Here is a 21448-nt window from a genome sequence, read left to right as displayed (position 1 = left end):
TGGGCAGTATACACTGACCAGGCAAAACATTAGGATCACCCACCTAATATTGTGTTGGTCCCTCTTTTGCTGCCAAAACAGCCCTGACCCATGATGCACTATGTATTCTGAGACCTTTCTATCAGAATCAGCATGAACTTCTTCAGCAATTTGAGCAACAGTAACTCGTCTGTCAGATCGGACCACACGAGCGAGTTCTTCACTTTCCACATGCAGTGAGCCTTGGCCGCTCATGACCCTGTCGCCGGTTCACCACTGTTCCTTCCTTGGACCACTTTTGATAGATACTGACCACTGCAGACTGGGAACACCCCACAAGAGCTGCAGTTTTGGAGATGCTCTGACCCAGTCGTCTAGCCATCACAATCTGGCCCTTGTCAAATTCGCTCAAATCCTTACGCTTGCCCATTTTTCCTGTTTCTAACACATCAACTTTGAGGACAAAATGTTCACTTGCTGCCTAATATATCCCACCCGCTAACAGGTGCCATGATGAGGAGAAAATCAGTCTTATTCACTTCACCTGTCAGTGCTCGTAATGTTATGCCTGATCGGTGTATATTTTGTAGTACAAAATACCCATTTAATGGTTTGTTGGATAACTTGGTTGAACAATTATTGTTAAAGTATGAAGTTACCTGATTGTGATCCTGACCTCGAGTTAATGTCTCTGTGGAGTGTCTGCACATGTTCTACTAGTGTCTGTGCAGGCTTCCTTCAGGTTCTCAGGTTTCCTTCTCCTATGCTGGGTGTATGTGAGTGAAAGTGTGAGCCCCATTATGGATTGGCGTCCCATCTTGGGTGAATTCTGCAGGCATGATGCAGGAATAGCCTTCAGATCATGACACTGACCGGGATCATATTCACATCAACTTTTCCCCTTGGAGGACTTGACAAGTGTAGTGTAACTGTCTATTGAAATCACCAACACTCAATAACAACATTGCTGATATTGAGTTCATTAACATAGATCAGCACAGTTATTTATGAGCTGTTGTATTTTTCCTTGAAACATGTTTTGTTTCAGATCTCGTATTAAAAACCGCCAACCTACCTTTCTGCTTCCAGGTATGATTTCTGAACGCTTGGAAATGCCAAACATGCTTTAAGGCAGGCTTATCTTTAATTTAACTTCAATTTATTTAGCACTATTTTCAGTTTGAATCAGAAACTATTCTTGTAGTTAATCCTTTTAATCTGCCAGCTAATACACCCTCAGGCTGTATTTTTCTTACGCTCAGCTTTCTAATCTAATGGAATAACATGGCAGTAGAACAGTACAACAAAAAAATGCTGCATTCCATCGAAAGGACTGCATTCATTGGTATAAATGCAGTGCACCAATGTAAATAATAAGGTTAAAAATTTAATTCCAGGAGAACTACTCTTACTTGTGCTGCAGAGAAAGAAATATAAAGTTCAGTCTCGGTCAGTTTACCAGTATGAAGGTTCCTGTTTTATTGGTTTTGCTTTAAACTCAGGTGATCATTCTGTTATAAGTATCTTACCTAAACTCCTGTTGAGGTAAGAGATGTTCAGACCTTCACTTGAGGGGACTTTTTCATCTCCACAGGTGGTGCTCTCCATTTCCTTTGAGCTGAAGGGGCACATGAGGCACATTTTAAAGAAGGACCAGATGCAGTATGGTTTAGTGGGTAATTGGTGGAAGCTCTTATGAGCTCAGTCTGGTCTGGGCTTTTTTTCCTCTAGATAAAAGCTTAAGGGGAAGAGATGGTTGAAGAGGCTAAGCAGCATGGTAGCTATGGAAAGCTAATTCAAAAAATAATTATCGTTGTCGGATTTTATTTATTTATTTATTTATTTATTTATTTATTTATTTATTTATTTATTTATTTATTTATTTATTGCTTTAGGAAAAAATATGCACATCCTGAAGATTTGTATGCGAGACAGCGGGTAGCAAAGTAATCAGATGAAACTGTATTAAGAAGAAATTGCAGTTCACATGGAGGAATTTAACCTCAGCATTAACACAAAGCATAAGGAAATTATTATGTGCAGCATGGAGATGTACTGTATGTTCCAGATGTCTATTATTTGACACTGTAAAACACTCTTTTTTTTAATCAGTACATTTATAAAGGAGTATTTAAAGTAACAGAGAAGAAAATCCATTCAGTAAATACATACTAAAGTTTATAAATTCTGAAAAGAATAAATTGGTCGAATGTAATCCTGTGTGGCTAGATCACTATAAACATTTATCACTTTGTATGAAGAAGGTACTGTCAGACCATCCTAGTTTGGGATTTGACACTAATTATCACCTCATCACTGGTAGTACATAACCTCACTCGCAAGCTGGCTGGGGCTTGTCACTGAGGTGCTCAAATTAGCAACGCAATTACCTTAAGGATCTGTCTGTTCTGACACCTTCATTTACATACCCAAATACAGGATTAACAGCTTCAGAGAAGGAAAGCAAACACACAAACATTCTAGCCACACTTACCAAAATCAGAGGCAGAAACAATAATTGCATACATAGTATATAATCTGTTGCCAAAGGTTTTGGGACGTCTGCCTTTACATGCACATCCATTTAATTTGTAGTTGGCCCGCCCTTTTCAGCTATAACGGCTTCTGGGAAGGCTTTGCAAAAGCTTTATGGGAATTTTTGACCGTTCCTCGAGAAGCACATTTGTGAGGTCAGACACTGATGTTGGATGAGAAGGTCTGGCTCGCAGTCTCCGCTCTAATTCATCCCAAAGGTGTTCTATCAGGTTGAGGTCAGGACTCTGTCATGTTCCTCCACACCAAACTCGCTCATCCATGTCTTTATGGACCTTGTTTTGTGCACTGGTGCGCAGTCATGTTGGAACAGGAAAGGGCCAAACTGTTCCCACAAGGTTGGGAGCATGAAATTGTCCAAAATGTCTTGGTATACTGAGGCATTAAGAGTTCCTTTCACTGGAACTAAGGGGCTAAGCCCAACAGTGATTGATAATTGATCAGCTTTTTTTAATTTCACATACATTTAAATCAATTTAAGTCTAGTATTACACATCATATGGTAAAGCCTTCCAGAAATGGAACCATAACCTTTATTTAGTGTGCAGTCCAAACTTACAGTTCACATCGAATGAGATTTACATGCACAGGGTTTTGACTTGATGGTATTCATAGATCTTGAGCTATATATGTTTTCTGTGATGACTTCAAAGCACTTCAGTATATTGTTCTGGATAAAGTCTGCAAACTGCATATACGAGAAACATTGAGCATTCACTCTGGTATTGCATTTACAGTATTCTAATGGCGCAGCACAGTGTGTACGATAAATGTTACAGCAATAATATTTTCAGTCTTATTCTCAGCGACAGGAAGTGCTTTCATCTAGGACCATGACATAAAAATAAATATTGTATTTTTCTTTGTTTATAAGTAGAAACCACTGGCTTTGATGCTCATAGCAGGCAGAAAAATGTACACTTGATGTGGTTGGAGGGAAAGAAATATCCACCTAAACATATAGTCCTCGATTAAGTCGTCTGTATACACTCACCGGCCACTATATTAGGAACACATGCACATGTAAGTACACCTGCATATTCATGTAATTATCCAATTATGTGGCAGCAATACAGTGCATAAAATATTGCTGGTACACATAAAGAGAGTCTATGAGAGTTATGCCAAACATCACAGTGGAGAAAAATTGTGATCTCAGTGATTTTGACTGTAGCATGGTTGTTTGGTTTGACTATTTCAGAAACTACTGATCTCCTGGGATTTTCACATAGAGTACTATGGTGTAGAACAAAAAAAAAAAAAACATAGAGTGAGCAGTGATTCTGTGGGCAGTAACATCTTATTCATGATACAGGACAGTCCAGTTTCACTAGACAGGAAGGCTTTCAATAAGGCTTTTATTAACTCAAATATCCACTCTTTACCATGGTGGTGATCAGAAAAGCATCTTAGGAAAGACAAAACGTCAGACCTTGAGGCAGATGACATACAGGAGCAGAAACCCACATTGAGCTTCACTCCTATCAACCAAGAACTGTAGTTTGCAGTAGGCACATTTTCTTCAAAACTGGACAGACGAAGATAAGTTGATGTTTTTCTAGTCTTAAGCTGCAGAACTGAATTATAATTGATCGTACACTGCTAATAACCAAAATGTCAGCCCAAGCGTTCAGATAAGTGATGCAGTGACTTCACACCCTAATCCTAGCCATTTTTGTACTCAACTCTTTGACCAAATAGCACATCCTTACAGTACATTTGAAACTGTTTTGACCTGGTAGTTCACTGAAACACTTGTTTTCAGAATGGCATTGCATGTATGTCTGCAGTCAGCTGTGAGTTAGCCGTCATACACCGATGGCCCGAGTGTGACCAAATGAATGTGTAACACACACCCCCCCTGCTCACTCTTGCCAGCTGTTCTGGCTCAGAATGATAAGCCTATATACTGGCGTCAGATCACATGTTCTAATTATAGCCCTCTGTACACGGGCGGTAAGAAGCACAGAGCATTCAGCAAGACCTTCTCTACTGCAGCTCATAGCAGCTGTGATCCCGCTGTAGATCAGTGTTTACCGCAGAGCATAGCCACTCATAGATCACTGATGGGAGGAACCTGGACCTCTGCCAAATGTATGGCTTTTCAGTGAGTTGTTTTTCTACTGAGTTTGCACTGTGGGTGCATTATTGAGATGTGTGCTGGCTATAAAGGTACTAGTTCAGTCCATTAGGATTGTTGTTGTGTTGCAAGGCTTTCAATCCGAATCTTTAAATTGTCTCAAACTGTGAGATTGGATGCACATAGAATGGCACAGCTAAGGCCTGATTTCAGGCTTTGTCACAGAGGCAACAAGCAAGTGATATGATTTTGCTGCTTTATCACACTTTAATCAGTGAAGGTTTTACTAAAAATGCACGTTGTACATTTAACCAAATCTGTTTTTGTATCTGTTTATTGCTTAAAATGTCTATATAACATATATTTAGATCAAATCTGAAGTGTGTGTGGTCTAAAGGCTTTTTTATTATCAATTATCAAACCTGGCACGATACAGTAATTTGTCTAAACTGTTTTTAATCCTGCTCATGAGGGTATTATTCAGTTTAGCATTCTTTTTTTTTTTAATGCATTTAGTTGATGCTGCTTCCCAAAGTATAACCAAACTAGTAACCTAATTTAAACCACTCTGACCCTGTATCACACAATGCCTCAAGTTCTTCGCTCTTTGTCCTGCAAGCTTCAAGATTCAAGCTTGCTCATGCCCAAATGAAAGCGAAAACCTTCCACCTGTGCAGCTTTTTAGTTGTATACCAGTACTGATGCACACCTTTAGTTTAGTTTAGTAACCTGGCAAGATTTCTAGGGAAAAAAACAAACAAAAAAACTGATAATGTGCCTCCTATTTGTATCCATTCAGCACCCCGTTATCTGTTATTTATGTCTGTTTAGAACACATTATCTGTTCTTTCATAAATGTTCATTTCATCCCATGTTTGCACACTTGAATGCATTCATTTTTACTATGATGAAGTTAAACAGACTTATTTATTTATTAATGGTAACTGTTCTATTAGCATAGTACATAAAAACTGTTAAATTCCACTTTATCAATTAATTCTGGATGAATAAAACTTTATATATGAGCATACACCAATCAGGCATAACATTATGACCACCTGCCTAATATTGTGGTGGTCTCCCTTTTGCTGCCAAAACAGCCTTGACCCGTCATGCACTGTGTATTCTGACACATTTCTATCAACAATTTATTCAAACTTTATTCAGATCTATTCAACAATTTGAGCAACAGTAGCTTGTCTGTTGGATCGGATCACACGGGCCAGCCTTCACTCCAGCCTTGGCCGCCCATGACCCTGTCACCGGTTCACCACTGTTCCTTCCTTGGACCACTTTTGATAGATACTAACCACTGCAGGCCGGGTCCACTGCAGACCACTGCAGTCGTCTAGCCATCACAATTTAGCCCTTGTCAAACTCGCTTGCCCATTTTTCCTGCTTCTAACACATCAACTTTGAGGACAAAATGTTCACTTGCTGCCTAATATATCCCACCCACTAACAGGTGTCATGATGAGGAGATAATCAGTGTTATTCACTTCGCCTGTCATAATGTTATGCCTGATCGGTGTATACTGTGCAAAGCTGCCCTATAGAAAGGTTTGCTAATGATGACTGTTTTCATTTTATTTGAGGAGATCACAAAGTAAAGTCTCCTTCCCACACAGGTCGAGACATTTTAATTTGCTCATGGGGATCAAATAGATATTCAAATTTAGTCTGTCTGGCCTTTTGAAATATTTATATGTTCTTCCTGTGGTGCTATTGTGCTGTGTTTAAATTTGGTCCATTTGTTGATGCCCCCCTACTGTCCTGCCTTAGGGGGACAGAATGTGTAGCGTGCAGGAAATGGTAAAAAGTTCAGCACCGCATCTGCTTGAGTTTATTTATGAGGTAAGTTTAGACCATGGTATTGAATTTGTAAATAACGTGAACTGTATTTTTTTTTTTTTTACTCCAGTGGTGTGGATCGTGTGGATGTTGCATGCTCTAAAGCTTTAACATTCAAGCTTTGAGCTTTAAATTCAAGCACGGGAGATACCATATGTCGCATGAATGCAATAAATGTTTTCTGGCATGACAGTTAGATTACAAGGTGTGTTGTACTGTCTGAGATTTCTGCTATTATTTTTGGACAGGTGATAGAATTCTCAGAAAGAAGAATAAATAACATACTAGGTGAGGAATGTGTTGTAGTACTGACATTTTTAGTTAACATAAAATCACCAAGACCTGTCATGTAATTTAAATGAAATTTTAGACCCCTCTTCATAAGGATGGCACCTGAATATCTTCAGTCAAACTCTCTTACTGATTCTGCATCTTGTCCCTCTTGAAGACCGTCTCCTGTGTTTACTCATCAGCCCCAGGGTTTTATTTATCCTTCTCCAAGGAATTAAAATAGTAATTCTGGTAGAGGAAGAGGAAACACAGCTGTTGGCTTCCTTTTGCTTTCTTTGATGCTGTGTCAAAATGTGATGATGAGAATGTCTTCAGCAGGCTAGTGCTTTAATCTTTCTCCATCGGCCTCCTGGGATGTGACTGCTTTCTTTCTTTACCTCTTTTTCACTATCACAGACCCTCTGTTTGATATGTATTATGCTCTCGCTTTCTCTCTCTCTCTCTCTCTGCTTCTTCTCTTTCATGGATATTGCATAGAGTTCAGCGTGTGTGATGACCTGTATTACATGCAAAAGGCTCTTTCTTCCATTTCTCATTTTGTGTTAAACTGTGGCTGTTTCATCACCGTGATGCTCTCTGTGTTTTTAATGTCTACATTGGCCAATGACGATGCAGGATTTTGAAGACTCCTGCCCTAAAAATCATAAGAGACTGCAGTTTGGATCATACAGCACCATTAAAACATTTTTTTTTCTACTGAAATCAAAGGTTTTCTCATTACTGCCTTATATAACTTTCAGAGTGGTAAATTATATTAAAATTAATAATCACAAAATAAACCCACAGGCTTTAGACATATTATTGACTGATGTAGTAATTATTAAGTTATTATTAAAAGGTATGATGATGGGGTGACAGATAACTAGCAATACAAAATGTTAGTGATTTAAAAATGTCTTTTTTAATTTTTTGTCCTTAATTTTATGTCTCATTTATCTACCTGTAATACAGTACAATATAATATAAAGCAGTATAATCTAATACAAGACTACAATCGCAGTGAGTAATGCCAGTAAACACTGCAATGATAGTAGATTTACATCAAATTGACCAGTTCTCCAGTAATGGATTTAGTCTAAATAGCAAAAGTAATAGCTAGTAAGTTAAGTTTGATAATGTTGTGCTAGTGCTTTCATATGCTGCGTTTCCTTTCTACTTTCCCATCTTTATAATTCTCACGCTTTTACTATGGAAAACATTTCACATCAACCTATAGGTGGGAATTGTGTGTTTTTTTTTGTCAGGCCAGATTTTTCCAACCAGACATGGAAATGAAACAAATGACTACGTAAACATGTCATGCATCCAAGAAACTGTTTTTTCCCGAATTGATTGATTGTACCACTTGAGTTTTATTAAAGATTAGGAAAAGTCATAATGTTTCGTATAAACACAACTATACGCTAATGTTAGGTTACTGTTACTGGCACTTCAGTACAATATTCCTTTTAACCAGGGCATGTGTTTGTTAATTTATGTGCCCTTTTCAAAGTGCTTAGCCTATTATGCTTGTCCAAAAAATGTTGTACTATTAGAATTCAGCTTTTTAATGTCAATACTTTTTACTGCTTTATTGCCAAGTCCATCTTTTTTTCTTCTTTCTTTTACTGTGGACTGAAACTGAGTGTCTGAACGCGATTTTGTTGATGCGCATTTACGTCTGAACTGTCCGTACGTGGTTACTGTGGAAATCAAGTCCATTAAGCTGCTCTCATTCACCTGTATAGTAGTGATGACGTGGGGAGCTTATCACAGCGGTCATGCCACAGAGTGAGTGTGACCTACTTTAGAGCACACACACACACACACACACACACACAAACACACAGATGAGAGTTTCTATAGTGAGGGTGTGTGATCTCTGGGGCTGACTTATCCATGTTGTTGGGTTTTTGGGTTTTTTTTATTCATGTGAGAAAAGCATACAGTTATTGAAGCAGAACAAGATGCTTATGGACAGCTCTTTCAGGGATCGTAGACTAGATTTAGATGAGGATTTGCACAGAGAGTGTTACCAGAAGGCTGCATCCATTAATCAGATTTGTAGCTGCAATTAATTAATTGTGCAATGCAAAAATAAAAGGCAAACTCAGAAAGTGCTAAACTTTGAGATAAGTGCTAATGTACCTGCAGGATCTTTAAGCAAATTTAGTTACTGTTTGTGCTTATTTTGTATGTCTGTATTTGACCCATCACACACTTTCACTCCGAACAATCTGTTGTGGAACATAAAATGTTTATCCTCTTAGAATCTTATAGCAAAACACAACGTATTCCTGAACATAAATCTAGAGCCCTTCCAGAGCTCACTTGCAGCTTGACTTGCATTTTGTTTGATAAATTAGGTGAGACCACACCAGAATCAGCATCCCTTTACCACATTTACACAAAGAAACTGGAAAAGACAGACTTAGACTAATGGTAATCGCCCAGCAAATCTGTCACCTGAGAGAAAATAGGGAAACGAGGGAGTGTGAACAGCTGGCCATAATTTTCTTACAGTCTGTAGTCTAAAAACTACAGTGCTCAAACCAGACAAATGATGCTCAAATAACTCTTTAAACAGCTCTGGATGTGGTAATGATATCATAGATGAGTTGTTCAAAAAATCTCAGATGCATACCTGTATAAGCATTTTGACAAAGACGCCTGCAGATCTGCCTGTCAGTATCCGTAGCATTCCTAGTGGAAAAAATGATCAGATTTGTACGAAATGTACAAATCCATCACAATATAATGGTCTTGTAACAAGTTTTAAAGTGATCAAAAATACTAGCAGGAAATCGCATCAACCTTATGCAATGCTTTCATTTGTTATAAATACAACAGTACTTCATTTTCCAGTTCAGCGTGAACACAAAACATCGAATGTATCAAATACAACACTTCAAATTATTATACAACAAAAGATATTTTGCAATACAGCATGAATGGAGCACCTAAAAATATTCAAGGTTGTTCTTCAGTGTGAGAGAAAAACACTACAATATACCCCCATTCATTTAAAACGAAATATCTTACTCATTTGTTATATATAAAAGAAAAGTTCTTCTTAATGAGTTCTTAGTAACTATGGCTAAACCCTGAGCCTAAGTGAGATTTCGTTTTTATGCATCTAGTCTGGCCCATTTGTGAAACCATAGATAAGGGAAAATAAAAATAAGGGGGAAAAATAGGGTAGCATTGCTTATACTCCCTCAGTACAGTCACTTCTATCGACCTCACCTCCACAGTAGAATCAATCCATCATCAGAGAAATGGAAGATAAAAAGGTAGAAAATGGCTGCCCTTTTCAGCATGGTTTCAGCTTCACATATTGTGTGACAGCGATCAGCACTGACAGTTTAACTGAAAGAAACTTAACACAGCCAGGAGTTTCCGAGACACAAGATGGGTCAGGTATAATGGCCAAAGGGAATATTTCATGTCATGTTCACAAAGCAGTGGGTAATATGACAGCTGATCCCATGTAACACAATGTATATATGTATATACAGGGGTTGGACAATGAAACTGAAACACTGGCCAATTTAGTGTTGGAGGTTTCATGGCTAAATTTGACCAGCCTGGTGGCCAATCTTCACTGATTGCACATTCCACCAGTAAGAGCAGAGTGTGAAGGTTTAATTAGCAGAGTAATAGCACAGTTTTGCTTAAAATATTGCAATGCACACAACATTATGGGTGACATATCAGAGTTCAAAAGAGGACAAATTGTTGGTGCACGTCTCGCTGGCGCATCTGTGACCAAGATAGCAAGTCTATGTATCAAGAGCCATGGTATCCAGGGTAATGTCAGCATACCACCAAGAAGGACGAACCACATCCAACAGGAGTAACTGTGGACGCAAGAGGAAGCTGTCTGAAAGGGATGTCCTTGTGCTAACCCGGATTGTATCCAAAAAACATAAAACCACAGCTGCCCAACTCACTGCAGAATTAAATGTGCACCTCAACTCTCCTGTTTCCACCAAAACTGTCCATCGAGAGCTCCACAGGGTCAATGTACATGGCCGGGCTGCTATAACCAAACCTTTGGTCACTCGTGCCAATGCCAAACGGTTTCAATGGTGCCAGCAGTGAAAATCTTGGGCTGTGGACAATGTGACACATGTATTGTTCTCTGATGAGTCCACCTTCACTGTCTTTCCCACATCCGGGAGAGTTACGGTGTGGAGAAGCCCCAAAGAAGCGTACCACCCAGACTGTTGCATGCCCAGAGTGAAGCATGGGGGTGGATCAGTGATGGTTTGGGCTGCAATATCATGGCATTCCCTAGGCCCAATACTTGTGCTAGATGGGCGCGTCACTGCCAAGGACTACCGAACCGTTCTGGAGGACCATGTGCACCCAGTGGTTCAAACATTGTATCCTGAAGGCGGTGCCGTGTATCAGGATGATAATGTACCAATACACACAGCAAGACTGTTGACAGAGTGGTTTGATGAACATGAAAGTGAAGTTGAACATCTCCCATGGCCTGCACAGTCACCAGATCTAAATACACTATATTGCCAAAATTATTTGCTCACCTGCCTTGACTCGCATATGAACATAAGTGACATCCCATTCCTAATCCATAGGGTTCAATATGACGTCAGTCCACCCTTTGCAGCTATAACAGCTTCAACTCTTCTGGGAAGGCTGTCCACAAGGTTTAGGAGTGTGTTTATGGGAATTTTTGACCATTCTTCCAGAAGCGCATTTGTGAGGTCACACACTGATGTTGGACGAGAAGGCCTGGCTCTCAGTCTCCGCTCTAATTCATCCCAAAGGTGTTCTATCGGGTTGAGGTCAGGACTCTGTGCAGGCCAGTCAAGTTCATCCACACCAGACTCTGTCATCCATGTCTTTATGGACCTTGCTTTGTGCACTGCTGCACAGTCATGTTGGAAGAGGAAGGGGCCAGCTCCAAACTGTTCCCACAAAGTTGGGAGCATGGAATTGTCCAAAATGTCTTGGTATGCTGAAGCATTCAGAGTTCCTTTCACTGGAACTAAGGGGCCAAGCCCAGCTCCTGAAAAACAACCCCACACCATAAACCCCCCTCCACCAAACTTTACACTTGGCACAATGCAGTCAGACAAGTACCGTTCTCCTGGCAACCGCCAAACCCAGACTCGTCCATCAGATTGCCAGATGGAGAAGCGCGATTCATCACTCCAGAGAACGCGTCTCCACTGCTCTAAAGTCCAGTGGCGGCGTGCTTTACACCACTGCATCCGACGCTTTGCATTGCACTTGGTGATGTATGGCTTGGATGCAGCTGCTCGGCCATGGAAACCCATTCCATGAAGCTCTCTGCGCACTGTTCTTGAGCTAATCTGAAGGCCACATGAAGTTTGGAGGTCTGTAGCGATTGACTCTGCAGAAAGTTGGCGACCTCTTCGCACTATGCGCTTCAGCATCCGCTGACCCCGCTCCGTCAGTTTACGTGGCCTACCACTTCGTGGCTGAGTTGCTGTCGTTCCCAAACACTTCCACGTTCTTATAATACAGCTGACAGTTGACTGTGGAATATTTAGGAGAGAGGAAATTTCACGACTGGATTTGTTGCACAGGTGGCATCCTATCACAGTTCCACGCTGGAATTCACTGAGCTCCTGAGAGCGACCCATTCTTCCACAAATGTTTGTAAAAACAGTCTGCATGCCTAGGTGCTTGATTTTATACACCTGTGGCCATGGAAGTGATTGGAACACCTGATTCTGATTATTTGGATGGGTGAGCGAATACTTTTGGCAATATAGTGTATTATTGAGCCACTTTGGGGTGTTTTGGAGGAGCGAGTCAGGAAACGTTTTCCTCCACCAGCATCACGTAGTGACTTGGCCACTATTTTTGTTTGTGTATACATATACATTTGCAAGAAAAAGTGTGTACGTGTAATGTAAATGCATTATGTACGTTATGTAAGCAGCAGTGGTCTGTTTGGAAATGTGTGTGTAGTAAGTAAATATGTAGCTTTTACATATAGATATAAGCTCCATATTACTACAATAAATTAACTAAAATGTAGATAAGGTAAATGTAGGTATGTCTATTTAATAAGTTTAAATCCTTATTATGGGCATAAACCTGTCATTTACCTATTAACTTTTTGTTGAACGCGTTTTTCTTTATGCTAATTCGTCTTGAGATACACTCGATAATGCTTCAGCATACCAAGACATTTTGGACAATTTCATGCTCCCAACTTTGTGGGAACAGTTTGGGGATGACCCCTTCTGTTCCAACATGACTGCACACCAGTGCACAAAGCAAGGTCCATAAAGACATGCATGAGTGAGTTTGGTGTGATGGGACTTTACTGGCCGGCACAGAGTCCTGACCTCAACCTGATAGAACACCTTTGGGATAAATTATTTTGAAATTGTCCAAAATGTCTTGGTATGCTGAAGCATTAAGAGTTCCTTTCACTGGAACTGAGGGGCCGAGCCCAACCCCTGAAAAACAACACCTGAATTCAGTGATTTAGAGGGGGGTCCCAAAACCGTTGGCAATATAGTGTGCATATGCTGGTACGAAACACACATACATAAGAAACCAACACAATCCACACAGAATGCTTGTGACAGAGAGAAAGGACTGAACAACGCTAAAAACATGAATTTCCATCAAAGCATCCCCACTGATTATGTGCACAGCATCACTGATCACATCAACTGTAGAAAACTTTTCATCCCTCTTTCACCTCTTGCCAAAGTGCTGTCTTTGGTCAGACAGTAATCAAAAAGTCATGTGTTGAAGTGTTTTCCAGGCACACATGATGTCAAAATGACTGTAGTTCAGGCGCAATACCTGATGGATCCAGTTGAGAAGACTGATGCAATCGTAGATCTCTATTTTTCAAAACAAACAATCAAAATGGTGAAAAAAACAAGAATCACAATCTATAGATACCAGGCATAAACAAAGACCATGCGCTAGGATGTGGCCCACAGGGCAAACACAACAACAAGCGGCTTGATAATGCGACGCCGCAACACGGGAACTTATATAATGGTGCCGATCAGGGTGAAAATGAGGCACACGTGCAAGTGATTAGGACGTGACATGCTGGCGCTGATGGGAAATGTAGTTCAGCTCCCTTTGGGCTCTATCATGACTATAAAGGCTGCTGCTGGTGAAGTTCATTAGCTCACACTATATCATAAATTATATATAATGACTTTGTGCTAGTTATTAAAAAAAACTTTTTATTCTTTCAAAATGATGTCTGTTTTTTGTTGTTGTTTTGGTTTTAATTATAATGTGTGCTTTGTTTTAGAATCAGTAATGATGAGGTAATGTTCAGTTCCTGTAGGAGTGGTGTGCTGAAATTAATTTTTTATATTTTTTTCTGCATGCTCAAGAAGAGACTGTATTTAAAGGACAAAATAAATGTGAAGTTTTTGTTATTCAATCTAGATTTGGTTTTGTTACAAACGTATTTAACGCATTTTACTCATGAAGCTTGCTCATGTTACTCACTGTTTGATGAGTGCTATTTTCAGCTCTGTGGGTTTTTTTTTCCAGATTTGTGCATATTTTAGGAGAAATGTAATGCCAGTTACAGTCGGGCTACAGCAACTCGTGTCTTGATTGTATTTTTGACTATTTATTATTTGGTATTTTTTAGACAGCTTTTGGAGTTAAGGTGATGTTAATGCTTTGCTTTCACGGTCGATTTTGTATTTATTCAGATGCACTTGGTAACTGGCACCTGTCGGAGGGCCATGCTGTTGTATTCCCTGCAGTGTAAAGTGTTGTAGGGTCAGTAAGGGCTACGTTAGACTGTGTGTCATGCACCCAGCAGTCACCATAAGTCTAATCTCTTAAAATAGAGCACAGAGGGATGGGACATGCCCGCCTATCATTTTACACAGTGATCCTTCCTCTCCTGCTACTCTACACTGTCATGCCAAATGCCAGAAATTTCATCAAGACAAAACTGCACCACATTTACTCCGACTAAATGTACTGAAAAACAAGTGAAGAATTTTCTTGCTGTGTGTGTGTTTAGCAAGTTGTGGTGATTCTGAAGGTACCTGGTGATTTGGACAATGTGAATTTAAGCACATTAACCCAAGCGCCCCAATACTGAATGAATTACAGAACTTATTCTCCAGTTCCTTATTTTCCAAATAACTCAGACCTGTTATTAGAATTGATCCAGATTAATTCATTGATTATTATTTTTTGTCATTTTTAAGAATTCCCTTTGCCTGTGGGTTTGGAGTTTTATTCTTTTTTCTCTCGTCTCGTTTTACTCTTATGTCTCAATCTATATTTTTACCTTAGAGATCTTCCTAAATTCTGTGTATGCCGGCGCTTACTCTGTTAGGAAACTGCGCTTGAGAAGTGAATCTGTCCAACTGAAATCAAACTGAAGTGACTCTTTCGGCTCCGATAGATGAGTTGTTGTTCATTTCACCGCCAGCATTTTTATTTGTAATCATAAGATGTGAGAATGCGCTAATGTTTGAGGAAATATGTCAGCTTTACCCTCTCTGATCATATTCAATAAATACTATTTTTTGTCACTGAGCTGTTAGGTATGTTGTGAATGTCCTGTCAGTCATTCAACAATCAGTATTTAATGTATATATTTTTTATATATAGTAGCAGCTCATTGCATCAGATTCACTAGTCGAATGTCAACATTCCTAACACTGTCTGTCAGCTACATGTGGATTTGCAGCTGTTTGTAACACCCATAAACATGAAGTAGCTACAATTTCAAAGCAGTTCCAGTGGTGTTGCCTTACATACTCTAATCATAGCGTCTCTGCTGAATGTTATAGTATCAGGAACGGCACTTCCTTAGCAGCACTGCCAGCTACAAATATGTCTGGGAACGGATGATAGTATGTGTTCTGATAATATGTTTGTTAGTCACAGTGTTATTGTTCTTGTTACAGTGTGAATTACCATGACGACAGAGCCAAATTCGGAGGTAGAAGGCAAGCCGGAGCAGCAGGGGGCAGGTGCGGCACCGCCCCACACAGCCCCACCCATCGACGACCAGCTTCCACCTGCAGCTGCCCACAGCACGCCAGTTAAAAAAGAGCAGGTAGCATCTGGTTTCTAAATCCAAGGCATGTTATAAGGGTATTTGGTATTTATTTATTAGGAATGTGTTAGCTTAGTGGTTCAGGTGTTGTATTACTGATCGAAAGGTTCTGAGTTTGAATCCCAGGTCAACCAAGCTGCCAGTGCTGGGCCCTTGAGCAAGGCCCTTAACCCTCAATTGCTCAGTTTTATAAAAATCTGTGTCACTCTGGATAAGGGCATTTACCAAATGCCAGAAATGTAAATGGAAATCTGAATTTCAGCATCATCCAACCCTTTAATGTTCTGTGCGCCCGTTTGGTAGGGTCACTATATTTCATTAACAATTTTTTTTAACTTAACCCAGTCCGATTGGGCAGCTGTTGTTATTATTGACCGAATGAAATAAATAATGCAAAGTAAGAATTTTTCCATTGCTTTGGACATTAATGGGTTAACTATATGCCTTCGATTACTGAAGGGTAATTTGGGAAACATGAGTATGTTAGTAATGTACATGTTCTGGGATGTTTAACATGCATCAGGTTGGATTGGAGTTAGAAAAACCCATGTTCACTCTCAATTGCCTCAGTTTTAAGGCATAGAGAATAAGAAACATGCCTATTTTCACCTTTTACACTCCTCCTCGTTTGCTAACCCGTGCTCACCCGAACCCAATTACTGCAAATTTCATCAGCCATTTTTGGTCAATAGAATAAAAAGCAATAGGAAATGAACTTATTAAATGTCAGTCCTTAGTTAAGTATTCGAAGATCTCTACACACACATACACGTCATTAAGATGCATCAAAGTAGAGAAATGCCTCTGACCCATTACCAGCACCAGTTCAAAGTCTGTCTAGTCGATATGTGTTCGTGAGGTTTAGGAGATTGAACCATTATCCTTATCTGTTTCCTCCTGAGCAGAACGGTGCGAGAGAGGCAGGAGGTGCTGCACAGGGGAAAACCGATCAGCAGTCGACCGAGGACGAGTCCACCCCCTACAAGTCCACTTCCAGCAAGCTGTCTAGGTCTCCCATCAAGGTGGCCAAGAAGCCCAAAAACATGCAGTGCAAAGTCACGCTTCTCGATGGCTCCGACTACACCTGTGTGGTAGAAGTGAGTGAAGTTTCCAGTTATAACCCTTTTTTTCCTTTATAAGAAATAACCATTATGATCTGATTCAAAATCATACACACTTGTTTAAACCTGTTCTTCTGTTCACTGCTTGTCCCACTCATGTAGAGCATCACTTTCTTTGTTGAGCAGCAGTTTCTTTTTTTATTTCAATCTACAATTTACTTGAACAAGAAAACAAGGTATTTAAAGCTTTTATGGACTGCCATCTGCCTAAGCACTTTTATGCAGGTGTCCCTTTGAGATCTTAGATACTCTTGAAAAAAACAGAAAGTGTGTGTGTGTGTGTGTGTGTGCAGATCTATGGAAAAAAAATTGGTTAACAAATTAAAGCTGAAATTATCAAGCAAAAAATAAGTATTTCTTTCATAAAATTACTTAGAAACATATGCTTACATCCTACTCTGTCACGCTTTCTAGGCTTACCACCTACTCCATCAAAGCTACAGCTGGATGGAGTAGCTTTATTTACATTCTATTGTAGTAGATATGAATTATATTTGATATGATACAGGAAGCATCCTTATAAGGCACCATCACTGTTGCTCCTTCTTGGAAGTTGATACTTCACGTTTCTCACAGCCTGCTGGTTTCCTCAATCTGTCACAAAGAGTCTTTTTTTTCCCTCAATCTGTAACGAAGAGTTTTATTCTTTCCATCACTACCTATAATTTAAAAGGAAGTACTCTTTCATTACTTAACTGTTGTCTGTCACTTAAACTTCTACCAAGGGAAAGTTTCTCCCTTCATCTGAAAAGCCCATCTCATTCTTTTCTGGGAGAGGACCAGGCCTTGGACTTGGAAGTGCAGATTCTCATCTCAGCCATTTCTCACTTAGCATCAAAACATTCCAGCTCATGACAGAGGTCCACATATCCATCCATTTTCTATACCCAATTTATTCCTAATTAGGGTCACGGGGATCTGCTGGAGCCTACTCCAGCACACATTGGGTGAAAGGCAGGGGTACACCCTGGACAGGTCTCCAGTCCACTTATAGACAGACAACCACACACACTCACACGCACTCCTATGGGCAATTTAGAATTACCAATCAATCTAATGTACATGTTTTTGGATTGTGGGAGGAAACCGGAGTTCCTGGAGTAAACCCATGGGGAGAACATGCAAACTCCACACAGAAAGGCCTCTGTCTGAACTTTGAACCCAGGACCTTCTTGCTGTGAGGCAACAGAGCTAACCACTAAGCCACCATACTACCCTGAGAACATTATCATCCACAAATAAAATTCTTAAATGTAAAATAATAAACAAACCAATAACAATAAATAGATATTAACTCAAGCTCTCACTCAGTACAAGGCAGAAGTCCTTCTGTAGGTTGGTGCAAAATTTTTCTCTTACCGAAGCCACAAGCTGGAAGGCTAGGTACATCTGGCTAATATCCTGTGCAACAAATTCAACTCACCACCAAGCAATGATCAGTTGACAGCCATGTTCCTCTTTTCCCAAGTATACAGAACACCTTAAGCTTGATCACAAATAACTTTAACTAAAATCCAGCTATAATCTATAACTTAAACTTTGGCCCAGTGTGCTCTAGTGCCATGTGAAAACCTGTATATAAGAATTATACTGCTTTTATTATTACAATCAAAATAGATATACGTGTGTGTGTGTGTGTGTGTATTATGTATCATTTTCATCTCACTTATTATGTGTATAAATGATATATCTTGTTGCTAGGTCTGTACTCAGTGACTGCTATGAAAATCAATTTAAAAACGTTCCCCATGATGTTCCTGTAAATAAGATATAGTGTTGAAATGCAGCTGTATTATCTCTCAGCAGAGTGGCCTTCAATATTATCTAGCAATAGAGGTAAATGCGTGTACTCTCACTGTTATCTGTTTCCTAATGATTCTTTCCAGTCATGTAAGGAGTCACCCAGTCTCTAGAGTCTCCAAGGTTTCTAGACTGTTCTAATGCTTCTATAGACTCGAGTTCCATTTGTCAGACTGCATAAATCTGCCAGGCTGCATTTGTTTATTGTCTCATAGCTGTTGTCTGGGTAAGGACAGTGCTGAGTGCTAAATGACCTCTGCCAAGAAACAGAATCCTAACCACTCAATGCACTTTTAGATTAATGAGTGGATTTGGCAGGATTAGTGTACTGGAAAGATGTTTAAGTTTTCTCAATTCCACAATATAACATTTGAGAGACTCTTATTGGTGAGTCTAAGCTGTTATAGTGAGGAAAACCTGTTTCCTAAACTTAATCCTTGTCAACATCACTCTGTAATGTTTCTATACCGAATAGAAATGCATATTTCAGGAAAAATATATTTTTAAGCTATTACTTTCTGCAGATTGTGAATGCACAGTGCATTAGGCATAATAAAGTGATAACATCTTTACAGCCTAAATGCACCATTACATTCTACATTTAAATGTAATGTAATTTAACTCAAAGCCTTGGGAGGATTGTTTAAGATTATAGGATGCTTAATAAGTTAGCTGTTTTCTAGCTGTACTGTGCCACACAGTTAGTTTGCTGCATAGAGATAATGAGTGATAACTCACCGGTTTGTTATAAAGACAGAGCAAGTTTGCAGTTTATCTCTTAAAGCTCTACCACTCCCATTTTCAATGTAGCAAGAATTCTCGGTTTCAACAGGCCTGAAGGTAATTCTCTGTTTCTGTGCATTGTGTTATTCAAATATTTACCATGACACTGGGATAAAAATACTACACAGTAAGTTGTTAGCGATGAGACAGATAGCCCACAGCTAATCCACAGCGAATGCGTCTTGATGATGTGTAAGGCAAAGAACAAAATTGTAATACCCTACACTCCTCAGCAATGGTGTGAACATTCCTGCAACCATTGTATGGTCACACAAATCTTGTGGTTACTGTTAAATTACTGTTAAACGATACACATAATAGTTAAAAAATATCCCTAATTATTATTTTATTTTTACCATTAGGCTGTGAACCGTGAATAACTGCCAAGAGTGGTCAGAATCACCCCAGACACATTCTTGTGTGCATACATATGCATTGAGACCTCCATGAAAGTCATGAATTGATATATATAATACATAAAAACAAATGGAAATAGCAGCGTCATACAGGATCAGATGGTCAGTGACTAGTCTAAATAGTTTACCGTGCACTAGGGTCCCTGCAGAAGGTCAATATAAGTCCCCAAAGTGATGCCTTTCGCAGTGTTGTGACGTGTAATGGCTACTTTATACGCTTATATTCCTCAGCTGTCTGTGACAAAAATTGTCCATTGTGGGAAGTGGTCTCATGTTAGCAGAGTGTTCTGACCACTAGCAAAAAAAAACACTGAAAAACAAAGCATTGCCATCCATCTCAGAATAGGAAAACCTGGTGTTCTGATGTACCACATTCGATTCCAGTTGCTTAGAGTGTTGTATATCTCACTCCATAGAGCCACATAGCCACAGATGTTTCTGTAGCAGTACACTACTCCAGAGCTAGCAAGTGAGGTGTTTCTGTTGAATATCTCTCTTCGATGGGCTAATTCCCCCAAGTGGACCTCATTCATTAAAAGAGCCAAGCTAGAGTCCATACCCCAATGACTGAGACGAGGACAAGTGTCTGTTTGTAGTATTTGGAGTCCAGCCATAGGCTAATAACCCACTTCTGAATAGCTCTTAGTCCCCGCTAGCCCAAGGGAACTACTATGCAAGTCTAACATCCTCAACACAAGCCTGTACTGCACTTAGCAACCTGCCTGAATATGACAGGCAAGTACAAAAATGTCTCCGTGAATTTAGCTTAATGTCAGTGAATCATGTAACCCATTTCATTGTCCAGGATATCTTGTCTGAGATTTCATGAGACCGAGTGCTGCATTACGTACAAGGATGGGGGGCCTCATCTTGAATGCCCTGCTCTTTGGTGGAGGTGCATAGTAAGGAACAGGAGAACCACTCCACCATGCTAATATTCACAGGCTTTTGGATGGCTAGATGGCAAGAGATGTGAAATATGCAGAGGGAGAATCTGAGTGTTGCTACTGTGCAACAACAGAGGATGTGTATAGAGCTAATTAGAGAACAGCACAGTGAGCGATAGCTAATAAAGCCAGCAATGCTAATTAGGTTGAAATCAAGTCAGGCCAGCAGGTCCCATGTAGATCTGCAGCATTTCATGACTCAAAATGTATGAAAATGTGCTAGCTGCAGCAGAGGAGATGATAGGAGGCTGTAGCCAGCGTAGAGGACAGGTTACAACTACCTTTGGCACAATGGCATATGGTTTACATTTGGTCCAACATGTACATGGTGAGAAGATAAAAGGGAAATCTGGTATAGCAATGATTTTAGCTGTAGCGATGAAAAAACACTTGGTAAGAAGGCGGCAAACTATTATAAATGCCAAAGTAGCACAGCTACTGTAAAATTACTAACAAATGTCAGCCTACAAGGGCTGGAGTAGCACACATACTATTACATATTTATGCTCACATAAAATAATAACATTTTAGCAGCTGAATCTGAATTAATGAACTGTCTGTGTGTGTCTGTG

At 39.8% G+C, this 21448-nt stretch overlaps 1 protein-coding gene across 16 annotated transcripts in view; it reads left to right on the top strand.

Annotated features, from left to right (window-relative positions):
• epb41l3a (erythrocyte membrane protein band 4.1-like 3a) overlaps positions 1-21448 on the top strand; it is a 76459-nt gene that overhangs the window by 22981 nt on the left and 32030 nt on the right. For all 16 annotated transcript variants that reach the window (XM_058393600.1, XM_058393583.1, XM_058393609.1 and 13 more), the window contains exons 2-3: positions 15658-15809; positions 16715-16906. In XM_058393600.1, the coding sequence (XP_058249583.1) occupies positions 15669-15809; positions 16715-16906 (333 nt within the window). In that variant the 5' untranslated portion in view covers positions 15658-15668. The remainder of the gene's footprint in view (positions 1-15657; positions 15810-16714; positions 16907-21448) is intronic.

Source organism: Hemibagrus wyckioides, linkage group LG01, assembly GCF_019097595.1.
Source record: "Hemibagrus wyckioides isolate EC202008001 linkage group LG01, SWU_Hwy_1.0, whole genome shotgun sequence".
Lineage (NCBI taxonomy): Eukaryota > Metazoa > Chordata > Actinopteri > Siluriformes > Bagridae > Hemibagrus > Hemibagrus wyckioides.
Note: the sequence above shows the minus strand (reverse complement) of the source record. Positions and strands in the feature narration are given on the sequence as shown.